At 42.6% G+C, this 19,466-nt stretch overlaps 1 protein-coding gene across 1 annotated transcript in view; it reads right to left on the bottom strand.

Moving 5' to 3' along the window:
• LOC135204024 (Golgi to ER traffic protein 4 homolog) overlaps nt 1-19,466 on the bottom strand; it is a 204,423-nt gene that overhangs the window by 152,537 nt on the left and 32,420 nt on the right. Inside the window, exon 2 of the mRNA XM_064233959.1 lies at nt 11,061-11,139. Coding sequence (XP_064090029.1) covers nt 11,061-11,139 — 79 coding nt within the window. The remainder of the gene's footprint in view (nt 1-11,060; nt 11,140-19,466) is intronic.

A 19,466-nucleotide genomic window follows, 5' to 3' on the forward strand; every position in this document is an offset into this window, starting at 1 on the left:
ACGGCCACCAAGGTGGCAGGCAAAGACCACACCGATCACGTTACTGAGGTGCTTAGTGTACTGTATTCATAGTATGTAATATGTACAATGTATTTACAGTAAGTAAAGAAATCCAACACACCTAGGCCTAGGAACAAAATATCAATTTTTGAAAGTAAATTGTATTTCTCTAACTATTTAAACCTGAGGTCCTTTACATTACGGAATTACTTTCAGCGTAGGCTGGAATACGACCATTAAATTCGGCCCAGGTTTCAGTATGAGGGGTGGCATGAGGTAGGCATAAATGTAAAGGATCTCAGGTTTGTATAACTAGGAAAAATACAATTTACTTTCAAAAATTGTGATTTGTTCCTACACAATATACAAACTCTTGGTTTACATAAGGAAGATTCACTGATTGGTGGGAGGAATGTAAGTGAGCTCTAGAACTGACTGGGGTTCATCTCACCTGGGGTATATTCCTCCTGGTCGTAAAAGCAAGGAGGAGTGCACTGCCTCTGACAACTTGATCAGAGTATAGGAATTGCATGATCAAGAGTCAGACCTTTGGGCCTTTTCGAAATGAGCGAGGAATCGTAACTCATCTAAAAAAGGGCTGAGAAGAATATTCAGTTGGAAGCACTAGTGCAAAGTTCTGGGAATTGTTTGCATTATTGCCAGTCTCCTTCCTCCCCTTACTAGAGGAAGGAGCAGGATTGCTTCTATGATTCTGATAAGAAAAATGAAAGGAAACTCAAATGTGCAAGCTTACCGCATCAATCACCAGACCAGCAAGTGTAAGTTCGAGTCCTATCCTCAACCTAAAGAAAGAGGAGTAGAAGGATGAGGTGGGGAAGGTAGAGAGGCCAGTTACTCTCCCATCCTTCTTACCTCTAGAACCGCACACCATAGGCAAGAAACAACTTGTCTCTTGAAGGAACTGGGTAAGCAAATACAACTTGTGAGCATTCACCACCGGTCCAAGGAAAAGAGGTTCCAAGGACCTGTAGGCAGACCCAAAGCAAGAAAGATATAAATTGTGTCGTAATAAGACCGCATCTATTCTTCAGAATGATGAAATGTACCCAGCCACTGGCACTGCTCGTCTCTGTGAAAGCGACTGGCGTCACGACATCTAAGTTACTGACACCAAAATAAACTTAAATAGAAAAAATTAAATTTAAAATAAATTTCATATAAAAATATTTAGATATACAGTGGACCACCCGTATTCGCGTTCTCCAGATTCGCGGACTCACACATTCGCGGATTTCTCTGGGGAACGTTTCCCTGCATTATTCGCGGAAAATGCGCGCATTCGCGGTATTTTTCTATGATAAATATCCACAAATTCCTGGTTATTTTGATGAATTTCATCATAAATTGCACTTTTTGTGATAAAACTATTAAAAAAACCATGTAGGAAAATTTTTATTGGGTTTTTCTTGAGTTTTAACTAACAAAATAGGCTGTTTTTAGCATTTTTATAGGGGTTCCAAACATTCGCGGATTCTAACTATTCACGGGGGGGTCTGGTACGCATCCCCCGCGAATACGGGGGGACCACTGTATGTACAGTGGTACCTCGAGATACGAAATTAATCCATTCCGAGGCGGCCTTCGTATCTTGAACCGCATTTTTACGTAATGCCTAATCTGTTCCAAGCCCTACAAAAACACCCCAGTAAATTATATTTCCAGGCCTACAACACATGTTCTAGGGTTACCACGGATCTGCCTAATCTGTTCCAAGCCCTACAAAAACACCCCAGTAAATTATATTTCCAGGCCTACAACACATGTTCTAGGGTTACCACGCCGATCCGACGGAAGAAATATGACTCCAAAAAGGCTAAATACTGTACATACTTGAGTAATATTCAACTGCATGTAATGTTCAATCCCATTTTTACTGCATATATTAAGACTTTAGCATATGTCCCTTAACAATAAACCTAGCCTATGTTAGCGGTTGCTACTGTAGCCTAGTCTATGATTCTGACATCTAAACCTAAGAAGCTAAAAGCTTAGAATATGCCAATAAAATGTATAAATAATCAGTATGTACTCATTTCAAATAATTATTAATTAATCATTAACTATAATACAAAAAAAAAAAAAAAACCTTCCAATCGTTTGTTTACAATTTTACATTCAGCTCTTACGAGTACCAAACGAACGCCAAGCAATCACTTTTCCTAGGACACAGTAAGCCATAAATTTTCATTAGTATCTCTCTTCAACTAATGAAACTACCAAACAGTATAATAACCATTCATTTCTATTCTTTATTCTATCTTTACCTAATGGAGATACCGAGTTACTGACAGCTATAATGAAACATATACGTAACGTAATATTAAAACAGAAGAAGAATTCTAAAAAATACGTATTTGTTGGCTTTGATGATAGCAGTCTGATTTATTTTATATTTTATGATATCTAATTCACAATTTTTTTATTAAATGTATTGCATGTACTCATTTCAAATAATTATTAAGTAACCATTAACTATAATAAAAAAAAAAAAAAAAAAGGCTTCCAAACTTCTGTTTACATCCAGCACTTATGAGTATCGAACGATCGCCAAGTAATCACTTTTCCGAGTACACAGTAAGCCATAAATTTTCATTATCTCTCTTCAACTACTGAAACTACCAAACAGTATAATAACCATTCATTTCTATTCTTTATTTTATCTTTACCTAATGTTTTTTTTTATTAAATATATTGCAGCACAAGGGGTAGATGCTGACCAATAGGAGAGCAGGATCTTATGGGGTGACTAGCATCAGGAACCAATGGGAGAGCGGGAGGATGGTGGCGAGTTTACGCAGTTGGCGGCGCGGGAGTTTTAAAATTGTTCTCGGTGGTCCGGGCGAATCTCGGGACTTTACAGCAACAACCTTTCGTAACTTGAGCAATTTTCGTATGTAGAGCCGTAAAATTTTTCATATTTGCTTTCGTATCTCGAGTTTTTCGTAAGTTGAGCCTTTCGTATGTGGAGGTACCACTGTATATGTATATAAATATATTTGTTCAAATATATAAATTCTTACATAGATATGCTATGTATAATCTAAATTTTGTTGAGGATGCCTGCCTCCCACATAAAGATTTATAACTGCTCTATATTAGACCTTTAGAATAAAATTACCTTCTGTCACATCCCCAAAACAGGAACCTGTCTAAATTCCCAAGTCTGGGACATTTAACCAGCAAATGTCTCACAGTCAAGGGAACAGTACAGTCATCGCAAAATAGAGGATTTCCACGGGACATCCAGAAGTGAGTCTTGTACTATGTCCAATCCTCAATCTACACAACATCGTTTCCTGTCTCCTTGGCATATAGGGATATAACCAAGGAGACACTGATGACGTGATATTGCACATTTTTTGATTAGTTAAAATATCCTCCCACTAGGACTGCCAACATTTTATTCTCTGACCTACTAGAGGATATAAATCCTGATATGGTAGTAGGCCTTTTGTCGGTTCTCGGGAGCTGACTGCCGACTTTGCAATTCGGTCAGCTTTCTCATTCCCAGCCACCCCAACATGGGAGGGCACCCAACAGAACTTTACTTCTTTCCCTCTTCTTTTCAGTAAAAGCAGCCATTCCAATATGCTGTATCTAAAATAAGAGGGTTTAAAGAGCTGAAAGATTCCAGTGACTGAAGAAGACTTCTGAGTCACAATATACAATAAAATTATTTTCATTCTGAATTAAAATTTCTTTTAAAGACTTTGTAAGTGCATATAGTTCTGCAGTAAAAATTGATGCAACAGATGATAACCTCCCGCTTCTCTCTATATCAGGGAAGGCTACACCAAAGCCAACGACAGCATCTGACTTTGAGCCATCCATGAAAACTGCAGTGGAGGTATCATGTTGCAAGGAATGTTCTAAAAATATTGACCACATGGCCTCACTAAACAATTCTTTCTTGGTAAAATTAAAATATCTACAGAATTTTACCTTTGGAAAGTTCCAGGGGGAGACTAACTGAATATTTTGCTGGTAAAATCTCAATCCTTGGCATGTTTAATTCACTGACTAAAATTTACTCTAAAAGTGAATGGATGAGGTTGCTTGGGGTGATTTTCATAAAACTGTCAATGCCTTTCCTTTCTCATACAAATGCTGGTTAAAGACTTAGGTAGCCTCTGGAATCTATACCAGCTCTGAACCAGCAGACCCTTCTAATGTAGATCTAGGAGCATCTCATCAGCATCTATATGCATGCACTCAGTGGGAGAAGATTTAAATGCTCCAGTACACAACTGTATTCCTCCATGATAAATTGAGTTGAGCATTTTAAGGCTATTTGGCTTCGCAGAAGTGTACACTTCACACCCACAACTTAATTTTGAAAAGACTAAGGCTTTATATAATCTCAACATCTGCGTTCGGTCTGCATGCCATGAGGTGTGAGACAGGACTTTCAGTAAATTCATTGCTTTCAAGCATTTTGCCTTAATATATTTCAGATGCGGAATCCAGGTCAGTTTGCTATCAAAAATCAAACCAAGAAACCTTGTTTCACCAACACATGGAATTCTCTGCCTATGAATGAATAGATCTGGATCAGGATGGATTCCCCTTAAACGAAAAAAGTGCATAGTTACTATTTTACTGGCAGAAAATCTAAAACCATTAACCTCAGCCCACTTTACTAATGATCAATACAGAGCTGAAGGTGGCGTTCAGCCACTCCATCTTTGATGCTGCAAAGAAAATCGACAGGTCGTCAACAAAAAGGGTAAATGTTATATCTGGGGGAATTATTTTGGAAACCCCATTGATTACCAAGGTGAACAAGGTTACACTTAAAAACACTTCCTTGTGGTATTCCTCTTCTTGATTGAATACATCTGACACTGTTGCTTCAACCTGAACCTGAAATAACCTATTTTTTAAAAAAGCCTTAATAAAGAGGGGCACATTGCCTCTCAGGTTACACTCATAAAGGACCCTCAAATGCCATATCTCCATGTTGTATCATAATCCTTCTCTACATAAAAAAAAAAAAAGTGATGTGATGCTGCTTGTCGGCAAAAGCTTCACATAATGAAGATTCCATTTGAACCAATACATCAGTTGTGGAGCACACTGTATATGTTCTTTGCAAATGGATCTGCACACCTATCACTTGCAATGCAGACTGGATACTAATAGGCTTCCAATATTTACATTGTAGGTGGAGTGATAGGATGTTTACTCTCTTGGGCTGGGGCACATATTATTACCAATCATGGTCTCCTGCAGAGCTATACAAACAGACACGTCTAATATGAGCAGCCTTAATTCTTCCCATTTAGTTCTTGATCCCAGACAGTTCCACTGGAGAAAATTCACAAATTCTACTTTCCTTTAAAGGCTGTTAAATTAGAGCCTCTTTTAAGAGCTTTCAGCTTACTACCTTGCTCCCTTTTTCTGGAAGGAGACCGATTGTTTAAGGCCGCCTTCCTTTTTAGAGGGTTATCAGTCTCAGGAACACCAGACAAAGCTGGTCCTGCCTGAGGAGGGGTGTGACGATTGTACATTGTTGCAGCCTCAAAAGCATCAGACGCATCATTTACAGCTAGTACAGCCTCCAGAGAGGCAGGAGTGCCACCTTGTTTGAAAATTCAGCAGCCGCGTCCAAGTTTCGCCTTAAGTAATTCCTATTGTAAAGGACAGACAGTTTGTATACTGTGTAAGAACAAGTTACAAACTGCTTGGGGAAAATGGCACGCAGCTGGCTGGGATTGATGGAGAGATGGGATCACCTCGAGGAAACCGAAATGGTCGCAGTGGGCAAAGATTGATAAGAAAATAAATTTTATTAATTTTTTGCAATGATAATAAAAGGAATTGATACGTGTGCATGTGTCCAGTTGCGTGTCTGTATGCTTATATGACAGTAATCAGCATCAAGCAGATGCAAAAACAATCCCTCACGCGTGTATGATTGTCAACGTTTACACTTGGATCTTGAGTGCAAGGAGATTAATTATGCAACAACACATCAACTTATTGTTGGCAAATGGCAGAATCTTAAATTATAATTCAATAAATGTGAGGATTTTGCAAACAAATAAGTACTAAGTAAATAATGCAAGTAAGAAAAGGAAAGCGATCAAATAACTTGTCATAAAAATGGAGTTTTCATATTAAAACTAATATTGTAATATTTACCTGAACACCTGAATTAGCCCTGATCACCTGACCGACCTGGCCGAACAACACCCCACAAAAATTACCAACACTTAGGTAAAATTTTAACTGCTAGCGCTACCAACGCTGCAGGTAAACATTGTTACCGAGTCACCTGTCCGTGCCACCAGCCGACAGTGACTACTCCTGTCAATCGCTAAATCATTAACCAATTGACGAGGGGAGGAGGGTGGGTGTCATTCAGGTGTTCAGGTAGGTATTACAATATTAGTTTTAATATGAAAACTCCATATTGCAATACACCACCTAAACACCTGAATTAGCCAGATTTACAACATTTAAATAGAGGTGGGCTCATTCATTTATGCCGCCCGACCACTTGATGTACATTGGTATAAACTCATTAAACTATTACCTTGGATTAATACCGTTAACTCACCTTCCATCAGTGCTCAGGTGAGAAACGGAAGGAACAAGTACCTCAACGTAGTCTGATCAGTAAGTCTTGTCTTGGTCACGTCTAACCTCCCCTGAAGTATCATAAACTTCTCATGTGTGGAGGGGAACTACACACCTCACATGTGGCTGTACAGCCTTCCATGTATAGAGGATAAGTCCCACGGGCAGATCCTTCCAGAATTCTCCCATGTGGTATCATATACCTCTAATGTATGGAGTGGAACTAAACATCTCCCATGTGGCTGTTAGCCTCCCATGTATGGAGAATAAGTCCCAAGGGCAGATTTTTCCTGACTTCCACTGAAAGCGAGTGATGAATCCAGAAGTCGCGATGAGGGAGCTGAGCCGCTGCAAAAGAACATACTTACCAAAAATAGTACACCAAACCCAGACATAAACCAGAAAAGTAGGCAGACTAATTACGAAAAACGAGAAAAAAATAAAACTACTTCTTCCCCTACCAATTCCGCGCTAATTGCCGACTGACCTAACACTGAATTAGCCAGTACGAATGGCCCTGGCAAGTAACCCCTCTCTGACACGAACTGTAGAGAGAATAAAATACCGACACTGATTTCCAAGATGCCGCTTCCAAAATCCTGCTTACTGAGAAATTCCTCAGGAACGCCGATGATGTTGCTACACTCCTGATATTGTGCACTCTAGGGCGCGGAACATCGTTTCCCGAAACTGTGTCTTTGGGAAGAGATTGGGAGATTACTTCCCTTAAGAAAAAACTTATTGCGTTTTTCGATAGTGGCCTAATTTAGCAGTGCACAGCAGGTAATTTTTAAGCGATCGCACTGGACAAAGACGCATTTCAGCAATGTCACCTCCGACGAAATCCTCGAGATATGAAACCTTAGTCTCTCTCGGAAGAGGTTTAGTTTCTGACTGACTTTGCCACAAATTCCGGAAGATACGAGATACAAATCCTTCCCCGCAAACGAAATTGATCTCCAGACAGCCAGAATTTCTCCCACTCTTTTAGCCATAGCCAGCGATATTAAAAAAAAAGACTTTCTTAGTAAGTTCTCGTAAGGACAAACCCTCCAGAGGTTCAAAGGCTTGCGAGCTTAATAATTTCAGAACATCCACTAAATCCCACGGGGGGGCCCGAAGCGAAACAATCTGTCGTTCGATCTTAAAAAACCTGAGAAAATTATGAAGGACTCTACTATTAGAAATCTCTGGTGAATGAAACCTAAAGGTGCTCGCTAACATGGACCTGTAGCCTAAAATAGTAGAGCAAGAGACTCGGATTTCCTGAGGAAAAGAAGAAAATCCGCCACCTTTGCTATCGTGGGGCAGGAAATACTATGCCCTTGTGCCCCGCACCATGTACGGTACATCGCCCACCTTACCTGGTATAACTTCCTTGTAGACTTCCTCAGGCACATAGAAATTGTCGAGCCACTCCTTCCAAAAGACCGGACTTTCGGGCTGCTCGCTGCAGTCTCCATGCAGCTAGGTTGAGCACAGGAAGGCTCCTGTGGTAATGATGAAAATGAGGCTGTTTGAGAAGCTCCTTCCTTCGTGGCAGGAGGATCGGAGGTTCGGACAGCATTTCCAAGAGATCCGGGAACCACGGTCTCTGAGGCCAAAACGGAGCAATTAGGGTCATCACAGTATTCTTGCACCCTCTGAGCTTTGCCAATACCTGATGAATGAGGCTGAACGGAGGGAGGGCATATACTTGTAGATTGTCCCATGGGTGGAGCATAGCGTCTGTCCCGCAAGACATTGGGTCTGCTACTGGAGAGAAATATACCGGGAGACGATAGTTCAACCTTGTGGCGAACAGATCCACCATGGCTGGCCACCTCTTTAACAGTGATTGGAACCTCTTGTGCTAATGTCCATTCGCTTCCTGACTTCTTTACGAATGGCTCAGCTCATCTGCGAGGACGTTGAGTTTTCCCGCGATGAACTGCAGAAGTAATGAGGTCTTGCGGCTTTCGCACCAACGTAAGATTCTCTGCGCGACGATGTTCAAGGTTGACGACCTTGTACCTCCCTCTCTCTTTAGGTAAGCTAGTTCCGTAGCGTTGTCTGAAAAGAGTGCTATGACTTTCCTCCGGACTTGATCTTTGAAGCTTAACAGAACCTCTTCTATGGCTCTTAATTCTCGGAAATTTACTGCCTCCTCCCAATTTGAAACCCTCCAAAGGCCCTCGGCTTATAGACGTACATCCGGAATCGGGAGGGCAAGACTTACCCCGGTGGTCAGATGAGCCTCTTCTGACCACCACCAAAGATCCTCGAGGCAGGAACTCTTTATTGTGTTGAACTCTTTGTTGTGTTGATACGAATCCCCAATGTCGCGCAGAGTTTTAGAAGGAAATTCCTTGCTCTGAGCGCCTCCTCCCTGGAAGAGGCTTGAATTAGCCAATCGTCCAGGTACCTCCTCATGCAAAGCCCTGACGATGCATGATAGCAGAAACAGGAGCCATCACCCTCGTGAACACCTGAGGTGCTGTGGTCAGTCCGAAACAGAGGAATTTGAACTGGAAGGTTCCCTGTGGACCCGAGAAACGAAGGAATCTCCGAGATTCCGGATGTATTGGAACTTGGAGATATGCATCCTTGAGGTCCACTGACACCATCCAGTCAAGTTTTCGGACTGACCTCGGCACCGACTGAGTCGTTTCCGTACGAAACTTCATGGAAACGATGCAACAGTTTAGGCCCGAAAGATCTATGATGGGCCTCTAAGAACCATCCGCCTTGGAGGTTACGAAGATTCGACTGTAAAAGGCCAAAGTGGGGGGAGCTAGTTCTAACGCTCCCTTGTCCCACAAGGAATAAATCTCCGTCGCTAAAGCTCTTCCCCTGATGGATGATGGGGAATAGCTTGAAAGAACTACCGGGGAATTGTTTGTTTGTTTTGTTTGTATGGTACTTTTATGTTGCATGGAACCAGTGGTTATTCAGCAACGGGACCAACGGCTTTACGTGACTTCCGAACCACGTCGAGAGTGAACTTCTATCACCAGAAATACACATCTCTCACTCCTCAATGGAATGGCCGAGAATCGAACCCGTGAACACCGAGGTGGGACGCTAATACCATACCAACCACGCCACTAAGGCGCTGACGTTGTTCACGTAAACACTGAACTGTGTTCGAAAGTCTTTGTATATTTTACATAGTAATATTCTACTTTATTACATAATTATGGATTTTTATGACATTGTTTTTTGCAAGACTGTAAATTTCTTAGCAAGTGAAAGCAGTGTTTAGTACGTGTGGGGTTTGGTAGCGAACGCAATCTTTATGCTTTGCTAAGCTTCCTGGTAAAATGGTTAGTAATTTGCCACCGTAGAAGATACATCCCTATTTTACAAGGATATTACATAAAAAAATTTTAGTATCATAAAATTTATTGAAGGACTTTTTAAAGTGAATTTGTACATACAGTATGTATACGTACGTAAATATGTACACACGTTTATATCCGCTCATGCCACAAGCTGCTAACGTTACGTAGGCAAATTTTCGTAAGTTATGATGAATATAATTTGGCTTAATTTTAATATCTTATTAATTTAATGTAGTAATAGGCTTATTTTCAGTGTTTTATTATGTCAGCAATAAGTTTTGTGCCTATCCGTTACTCTGCATACTGTGTAGTAGTTGCTAGCCTGTGGTGCCCGGTCAACCATTGGTAATAGGGCTGCACTGGACTTACGCCACTTTTTTTTTTATACAATGTACTAATTTGAAAATAACAAATATATGTCTAATAGGATAGTTATTCAACTCTGAACTTGTTTAATTGTAATTTATGAGTACTGTTTTGTATAATGAGGCAAGATTAAGGTAATGATGGGTGGTCAGAATGGATTAATCCATTTTCAGTTACTTCTTATGAAAATATAGATTCAGATCTCGAAAAAATCAAATTTCAATACCTCTTCTGGAATGGATTATTGTTGAGGTCTGGGGCTCTACTGTACTTTGAGAGAATAATTAGGGTCATATTTTGTGTTTTAAACTAGAAATAAGTATTTATTAGCATTTTTAATGGCCATACCAAACTTGCACGAATCCTCGTCTTTCACGAGGGGCTCTGGAACCTAACCTCGCATGTGTTCGAGTTATTATTGTACAATAGTAATAGAAGAATAAAGTAAAGTAAAGCATAACTTTTTAAGATAGTACTGTACATGGAAAAGATACATACTGTATTCATTATTTTGTATTTTATTATATGTATGATATATTAATATGTGAATAGTACTACATAAACTAATCTTATATCTCATGTAGGATGTAACTCCCTTAAAATTAGCTTCAAAAGTCACATGATACATGAGTATATACAATAAATGAATCAGTAAAACTCTCAAAATTGACACAAATTCTCATCTTCTGTGCTAAAATCTAAAGTACATCTACACTGTTTATGAGTAGATATAAACCTGGGGAAATCAGATAAAAATTCCCAACTTACTTGATCATGCTGCAAAAGAAGAGATGCTCCATCATACAACAAATCGAGGACTTCATCATATTTCTGTTGACTGCAGTATCTGCAAACGGAAAGTATTAATAAAGCTTAATTGTTACTTACATCACAAACATGATATAAAATTTCAGATATAAGAATCTTAATGACAATATAAGTTTTTAAAGTAATTTGTATTTTTCCTAACATACAAATCTGAAGTTCTTTACAATGGATTTAACTTGCGTAAACCAGCTGGAACTGCTATTTTAACTTTCAGAAAATGTTGTAAGCTACCAACAGTAGGGGGAAGCTGTGCCCACTCATCAGTCTGCATTCCATTTTGCCTTTCAGTCCAGGTACCAGAATGAAGGGTGGCTGAGGTATGGCATGAATGTAAAGAACTTCAGATTTGTATGTTAAGAAAAATACAAATTTCTTTAAAAAATTGCATTTGTCCTTACATAAATACAAACCATTGTTCTTTACAAAGGAGACTTACCTATTGGTAGGGGAAGTCTGAGCAAACCCAGCTAGCAAGTCTTGACCATGGTAGGCTGATTGCTGCCTTGGGTTCCTTCAGAGCACCCATAAGGACTCATTGACTGAAGAATGATCTGCAGCATAGGCCACAGTCTCTTCTTCAATCACTGAAACAACGAATCATTTGAATGACTTCAACAAAATGCCTCTGCAGCTCAGGGGTATGCGAGTCCTAGAACACAGGACCCACAAGTCCCTCCAGTTCCCAGTCCTCCTGAATTGCTCCCCCTGCAGGAGAGGGACACTTGCCAGAGCCCGTGGGTGATCTCTTTACCACTTGCAAATATGACCTGTGGGTCCAAGCACCAAACTAGAAATGTAAACTTGTGTGGTGGGACTGGGATGAGATTGGTAACAGTCCAAGTTCTGAACCCCAGGCCTCTCTGGCTCCCTGTCAACCTCAACGAGGTGGGAAGGGAATGTGAGAGATTGTGAGCACCCTCGCCCAGTCTAGCAAAGAATGATATCTTGACAGGTGGTCATCAATCCATGGTGATGATGTTTGCATAGGTCGAGGAGAGCTCCCACTCTTCACTCAAACATAGGCGGGGGCTGTCCTTTACAGATATGCGCCTATTACTCGGACGATGCAACTGATGACTGAAGCATGTCGTGAGGAGAATATACTAGCATATTCATAGGTTCCTGTAAATTGTGCTCCACTCTAATTCTTCTTCATTCCAGAGACAAGAATAATGACTAGAAGCAGACTACCTTCATTCTCTAATGAAGAGAGCAAAGGTGAAGTTGTCCCGAAGGAAGACTCCTATGGTGATGCAGGACACCAAAGAAGACTAGTTCAAGCCGAACTGGTTGTTCTCAAAACAGTAGCACTGGAGAGGCGTTCAAACTTCTCAGTGCTATCCATCCTGAACACACTGATGTATGCTTGGCAAGATCATAAGATTGAACAAAAACATACCGAATATACTCACTCGCATATCATGCGACTTTTGAAGACCTAATTTTGGAGTTAATTTTAAGGGGGTTGCATCATACCCGAGATATAAAATTAGAGTATGTAATAATCACATCGTACGATAAAATACAAACAAAATGAATATGCATCTTTTCCACAGATCTTTTAAAAATGATATTGTTATGATACAATAAAGTTTTGTACATACTTACAAATTCAAATTTCGCGGCACACGCTACAGGTAGGTCAGGAGATCTACCGCCCTGCCGCTGGGTGGCAGGACTAGGAACCATTCCCGTTTTTTAATCAGATTTTCTCTTCCACCTGTCTCCTGAGGGGAGGCTGGATGGGCCATTTAATTGTATATATCTGCCAGGTAAGTATGTACAAAACTTTATTGTATCATAACAATATCATTTTTATACATTCAACTTCCCTGTCAGATATATACTTTAGCTGATTGGCACCCTTGGTGGTGGGCAAGAGACAGCTAATTACTGAAATAGACAGGAAAACAACCTCCGTTGTAGGTAAACATAAAAAATGGCAATTTGTCGAAAATTGCATTTTTCCTAACTATACAAACCTGAGGTCCTTCAACAATAGGAAGGTAACCAGCGGCAGCTGGGACGGTCGTAAGCTTCGAACAAGGGGAGAACGGTAGTTAACTGCTTGTCCGACAGTGCGCGCGCCCGCGCATTTGAGAGGTGAAGAATCACTTTTGCTTTAGGCCCATGCAAAAAGTTGCAGAGTGAGGGGTGGCATGAGGTGGGACTATATGTAAAGGACCTCAGGTTTGTATAGTTAGGAAAAATGATATTGTTATGATACAATAAAGTTTCATACATACTTACCTGGCAGATATATACATAGCTATCGACTCCGTCGTCCCCGACAGAAATTCAAATTTCGCGGCACTCGCTACAGGTAGGTCAGGTGATCTACCGCCCTGCTCTGGGTGGCAGAACTAGGAACCATTCCCGTTTTCTAATCAGATTCTCTCTTCCACCTGTCTCCTGTGGGGAGGCTGGGTGGGTCTTCAATTGTATATATCTGCCAGGTAAGTATGTATGAAACTTTATTGTATCATAACAATATCATTTTCATACATTCAACTTACCTGTCAGATATATACATAGCTGATTGACACCCTTTGGTGGAGGGCAAGAGACAGCTAACTACTGACTAGACAGGTAAACAACATATGTTGTAGGTATTTATAGACCTTAGTTCCTACCTTATCAGGTGGAAGACTTTGTGACTACTGTCCAGGAGTCTGCTTCACCTCAAGAGCCTTAGCGAGATAGTGATCTGTGGCCAAGAGTTCTTGTGGGTCTGTCGATGGGGTATCATCCACTTACTCGACAGAGCCTTACTGGCATTTGTCAATGGGTGCTAATCCGCTTATATGACAACACGCCTTCATTTAAGGAGCACACAACCGATCCCGATCACCCGAACTTAACACCCGTGTTAGTTCTAAGATTGCCAAGAGCTATCCCCAAACTCTTAGCAAACAACCAAAAACTCATAACCACAGGCATACAATAGTAGAAAAAAAAAATTTTGTACCCCTCTAAAAGTCAGCTGTCACTCGATCTCCTAGTGAAGAGAAGTGAAGGTCGCCTGTGCGACCCTGACACTTCATGCACAGGAAACTCAAGAACACATCCAACAAGAGGGGGTTACATACACTATTAAGGATCGGTGCTAGCTCCCTTACCCAGAACCGTCTGTGCTGACACAAACGGACCTAGAGAAAAACATTTCTCATACGTAACTCGCACATCTTTTAAGTAATGAGATGCAAACACAGAGTTGCATCTCCAATAAGTTGCATCCAAAATATTTTTAAGTGACATATTTCTTTGGAACGCAATAGACGTTGCGATTGCCCTTACTTCGTGGGCTCTCACTCTTAAAAGATTAAAAGAATCATCTGGACAATTCTTGAGCCTCTGTAATAACACTTCTAACAAAGAAGGCTAAGGCGTTCTTGGACATTGGTCTCTTGGGGTCTTTTACTGAGCACCATAGACCTTTTTGCGAACCCCCCAACTGCTTCTTTCTGTCCAGATAGAATTTAAGAGCTCTAACTGGGCAAAGGGATCTTTCTGCTTCTCTGCCCACCAAACTAGTAAGTCCTTTTACCTCGAAGCTCCTGGGCCAGGGATTCGAAGGGTTTTCCGTTGCAAGAGACATCAGAAATAAACACTTCCTAGTGATATTACGAAATGAAGCCGTGTGTGGTGGTTCGAATTCTTCGGAGAATAGAAATTTAAGGACCACATCTAAGTTCCAGCTTGGAACCCTAGGTTCCACTGACTTTGATGTTTCAAAGGAACGAATGAGGTCGTGCAAATCTTTATCATTCGTTAAATCTAATCCCTTGTTTTTAAAGACCTGCTGAAAGCATACTCTGTACCCCTTAATAGTCGGTACAGAGAGATGCGACTTTCTCTCGAGAAACAGAAGGAAATCCGCAATTTCGGTCACAGAGGTACTGGAAGAGGACAGCTTCTTCGACCTGCACCAACTTCTGAAAACCTCCCACTTCAATTGGTACAACAATCGCCTAGTAGATGATCTGCGGGCTCTAGCAATTGCGCTTGCCGCCTTGCGAGAAAACCCTCTCGCTCTGACAAGTCTTTCAATAGTCGAAAGGCAGTCAGAGCAAGAGCGGGTAGGTTTTGATGGTACCTCTCGAAGTGGGGTTGTTTGAGCAGATCCATCCTGTTTGGAAGAGACCTGGGGAAGTCCACTCTCCACTCCATTTACCTCTGGCACCAAATCCGAGATGGCCAATACGGAGCAATCAAGAGTCATTTTGGTTCCTTCGGATGCCACGAATTTTCTGACTACTTCCCCCAGTATCTTGAACGGGGGAAAAGCGTAAACATCTAGCCCTGACCAGTCCAGGAGAAAGGCGTCTGTTGCATAAGCCCTGGGATCTTCTACTAGGGCACAAAATGTGTCTATCCTTTTGGAGAGGAATGTGGCGAACAGATCTATTTGAGACTTCCCCCAAAGATACCAAAAGGCTCTGACAGACTTCTGAGTGGAGTGTCCATTCTGTGGGAAGGACCTGGAACCTCCTGCTCAGTCTGTCCGCTCTCACATTCCTCTCCCCTTGGACAAACCTCGTTAGAGAACTACCTTCCTTGGTTCGCCCAAATCAACAGGTCTCTTGCCAGTTCGTATAGAGCGAAAGAGTGAGTCCCTCCTTGTTTCGTCGACATCAAGCCAGAGCGGTAGTATTGTCTGAGTTTATCTGTACGACCTTGCCTCTGACCATGTGTTCGAAGCTCTTTAGGCGCAAGGTGAATTGCTAAAAGCTCTTTGCAATTTATGTGCCATGACCCCTGTTCTGCCGACCAGGTGCCTGACACTTCTTTGGATCCCAAGGTTGCACCCCAACCCGACTCCGACGCGTCTGAGAACAATGTCAGGTTTGGGTTCCGTACTTCCAGGGATACTCCTTTGTTTTCTTTTAAGGGAATCAACCACCACCTTAAATGATTTTTTATTTCCTCCGAGATTGGAAACGTGTCCGAGAGCTGTCCTGTCTTCCAACTCCAACTCCTCCTCAGGAAGAACTGAAGTGGACGAGGATGTAGTCTTCCTAGGGGAAAGAACTGTTCGAGCGAGGAAAGGGTCCCCAGAAGGCTCAACCATTCCCTCGCTGAGTGCGCTCTTTTTCTCTAGAAGCTCGATACTGTGGCATAGCCTTTCCTTATTCTCTCTTGAGAGGGAAAAAAAAAAAAACTCAAAAACCCGAGAATCCATCTGAATCCCCAGATAAACCACGTTCTGGCTGGGGACCATCTGAGACTTCTCGAGGTTCACGATCAATCCCAATGATTTTGTCAATTCCAGCGTTGTTGACAGATCCTCCAAACACTGCTGTTGAGACCTGGCTCTGATGAGCCAGTCGTCCAGGTACAGGGAGACGTTTATCCCTTTCAAATGTAAGTGTCTTGATACATTTTTCATCACGTCCGTAAAGACTTGGGGAGCCGTGGAAAGGCCGAAACACAGGGCCCTGAACTGATAGATCCTTCCCTCGAACATAAATCGAAGGTACTTCCTCGACGAATGGTGAATCGGGATGTGGAAATATGCATCCTGAAGGTCTAGGGACGCCATCCAATCTCCTTGACGCAGTGCTGCAAGGACTGCAGCAGACGTTTCCATGCTGAACTTTTGTTGTTCTACGAATTTGTTCAGCGCACTTACATCCAGTACTGGTCTCCATCCCCCCGAGGCTTTTGCTACAAGAAACAAGCGATTGTAAAACCCTGGGGAGCTGTGATCCAGCACCAGCTCTATTGCTCTTTTGTCCCACATCTGACGAAGAGTATCCATCAGAACAGGGTCCTTGTATCTGGCGGACAGTTCCCTCGGTGATGTTGTCAAGGGAGGACTGTCCTTTAATGGAACGAATAAACCCTTCTTGATGATTGACATCGTCCAAGGATCTGATCCTATGTCTTCCCAGGCTTTCGCAAAGAAATGTAACCTGGCTCCTACAGGTGTTTGGAGGATAGATTTCTCACTTTCCCTTCTTAAAGGGATGGAAGGAAGACCTCCCCCTTTTCTCAGTTGACCTCCTTCTGGCGATAGATCTAGTTGGAAGGCCTCCTCGAAAGAGCTGCTGCTGAGCTGGACGAGCCCCTTTCTTTTCCTCACTGGCCACAGGTCTATTTTTCCTTGAGGATTGTCTAAGGAGATCCTGAGTGGCCTTTTCAGTTAGTGAATGGGCAATGTCCCTCACCAACTGCGAAGGAAAAAGATGTTCTGAGAGAGGCGCAAACAATAAGGCGGACCTCTGCGAAGGAGACGGCCTTCGTGAGGAAAGCACTGTGAACCGCCCTCTTCTTTAAAATTCCCAGCACCAAAGAGGGAGCATACTTCCGCCGATCCATCCTGAACAGCCTTATCAATGCATGTGAGGATGCTATTTAAGGTTTCTGGGTTCAGTTGTTCCTTTTCATGAGACTTCTTGGCAAGAACCCCAAGGGACCAATCCAGGAAGTTAAAAACTTCTAAAGTGTGAAAAAGTCCCTTGAGGAGGTGGTCCATTTCCGAAAGACCCCATGTTGCTTTTGCTGAATTTAAGGCGTGTCTTCTCGATGAGTCTACTAAACTCGAGAAGTCTGACTCAGCTGAAACGGACAGAGACAATCCCATATTCTCTCGTTTCGTACCATATGCCTCTTCTACCCGTAAGTTTAGCAGGAGGCATACAAAAGACTGTCCTTCCTAACTCCTTCTTTTTCTTGAACCAGGAGTCAAGAGATTGTAGTGCCCTCCTCATGGATATAGCAGGCTTCATTTTCAGGAAAGAGGAAGACTTGTGCGCTTTCGTGCTCGAAAAAAGAGAGCGCGGAGGAGGAGGAGTGGCTGGAGTTAAAGAATCTCCATATTCTTCCAAAAGAAGGGACGAAAGAACTTTGTAATTAGAGACATCTTCTGGGTTCATAGGCTCGGAAGGAGAAGGCTCCCTTCTTTCCTCTGTCTCTTCCCTCGATCTCTTCCTTTCCGAAGAAGCACTTCTAATTGGAGAGGGACTAAGAGTTACTCTCTCTTTGCTAAAAGATTGACGCTTGGATGACTCCTGCCGGATGTCAGGCTCTTCATGCAGGGAATGTGACTGGCGCACGGCAGGAGTATCTCGCTCAGAATACTCCTGGCGCCTGGAAGGAGTAACGTGTTTGGAATACTCCTGGTGCTTGGCAGGCGCAACGCGCTTCGAATACTCTGGCGTCTGGTAGGCGCATCTTCTTCCAAATCCACTCTGGCGCCTGGGAGGAGTATTAATTTCAGAATACTCCTGGTGCCTGGGAGGAGTATTAAGTTCAGAATACTCCTGGCGCCTGGGAGGAGTATCGAGGTCAGAAGACTCCTGGCGCCTGGCAGGAGTATGTCGCTCCAAATACTCCTGATCTTTGGAAGGCGCAACTAGCTCTGAATACTCCTGGTGTTTAGTAGGAGTATCGATCATGGTAGGCGCATTTCGTTTAACAAGTACATTGCGCTTAGCAGGCGCTCTACTCCTAACAGGAGCTTCCTCTTCTTCAGTTGAATCTTGGCGCTTGGTTGAAGATCTTGAACGTTGTACAGAATACTCTGGCTCTTTGCGCCTACTCGGCGCCTGGCTCCTGGCTGGCACCAAACGCTTGGCAGGAGTAACTTCCTTTCCTACTTCTCTCCTGTCTAACGCTCCGTTCCCGCCAGAGATGGTCGCCTGTGCGACACCTCCTCTGGAAGGCTCGTTGCGCGTGACAGGAGATCGGTATTTAGATCTTTTAATAGGAAGCCTATCATCCTTCTTACGAGTAGGCTCCTTAGAAAGAACTTCTACCAAAGAGGCTAATTGCTCCTGCATATTCATTAAAAATTTTCCTGGTTGAGGAATCTTTCGAATCAGGAGAGGGAGATCTGGAAGGCGCTCTAGGATCTCCTCCAGACCAGAGGTCGACTGTTTTCTAGCCTTCTTTATTACCGAAGGCGCATCTTCTTCAGAGAAGCGCTCGGGGCTAGAATTGAGCTCATGTTCTTTCATACTCCTCTTCAGCGGACGGGAAAGTTTCGACTCCTTCCATCCTCTTCTCGGAGAGGGCGAACTAGATGACGAAAAGCACTCTCGAAGGACGCTTTTCCTATAGCGGTCCCTGGCAGTTTGTGATGTAATAGATTCTGCCGAAGGGATGCCTGATCGTTGGGGATTCTCCACAACCCCCGTAAGGCTTTCGACTTTCCTTCTCCTCCGGGCCAGGGAGCTTGGAAGAGGTCTAGGCCTGGGAGCGTCGCCGAGACGACCAGACGCCCCTCCACTACACTGGGGACACTAAAATCACTAGCGAAACCACATTCACTATCCTTACCTTCCAATGCTGCCATTTTTGCCTGCATTTTCTGAAGGGAAGCTCTGAGTTCCGCTATTTCCG

Source organism: Macrobrachium nipponense, chromosome 44 (genome assembly GCF_015104395.2).
Source record: "Macrobrachium nipponense isolate FS-2020 chromosome 44, ASM1510439v2, whole genome shotgun sequence".
NCBI classification, from domain to species: domain Eukaryota; kingdom Metazoa; phylum Arthropoda; class Malacostraca; order Decapoda; family Palaemonidae; genus Macrobrachium; species Macrobrachium nipponense.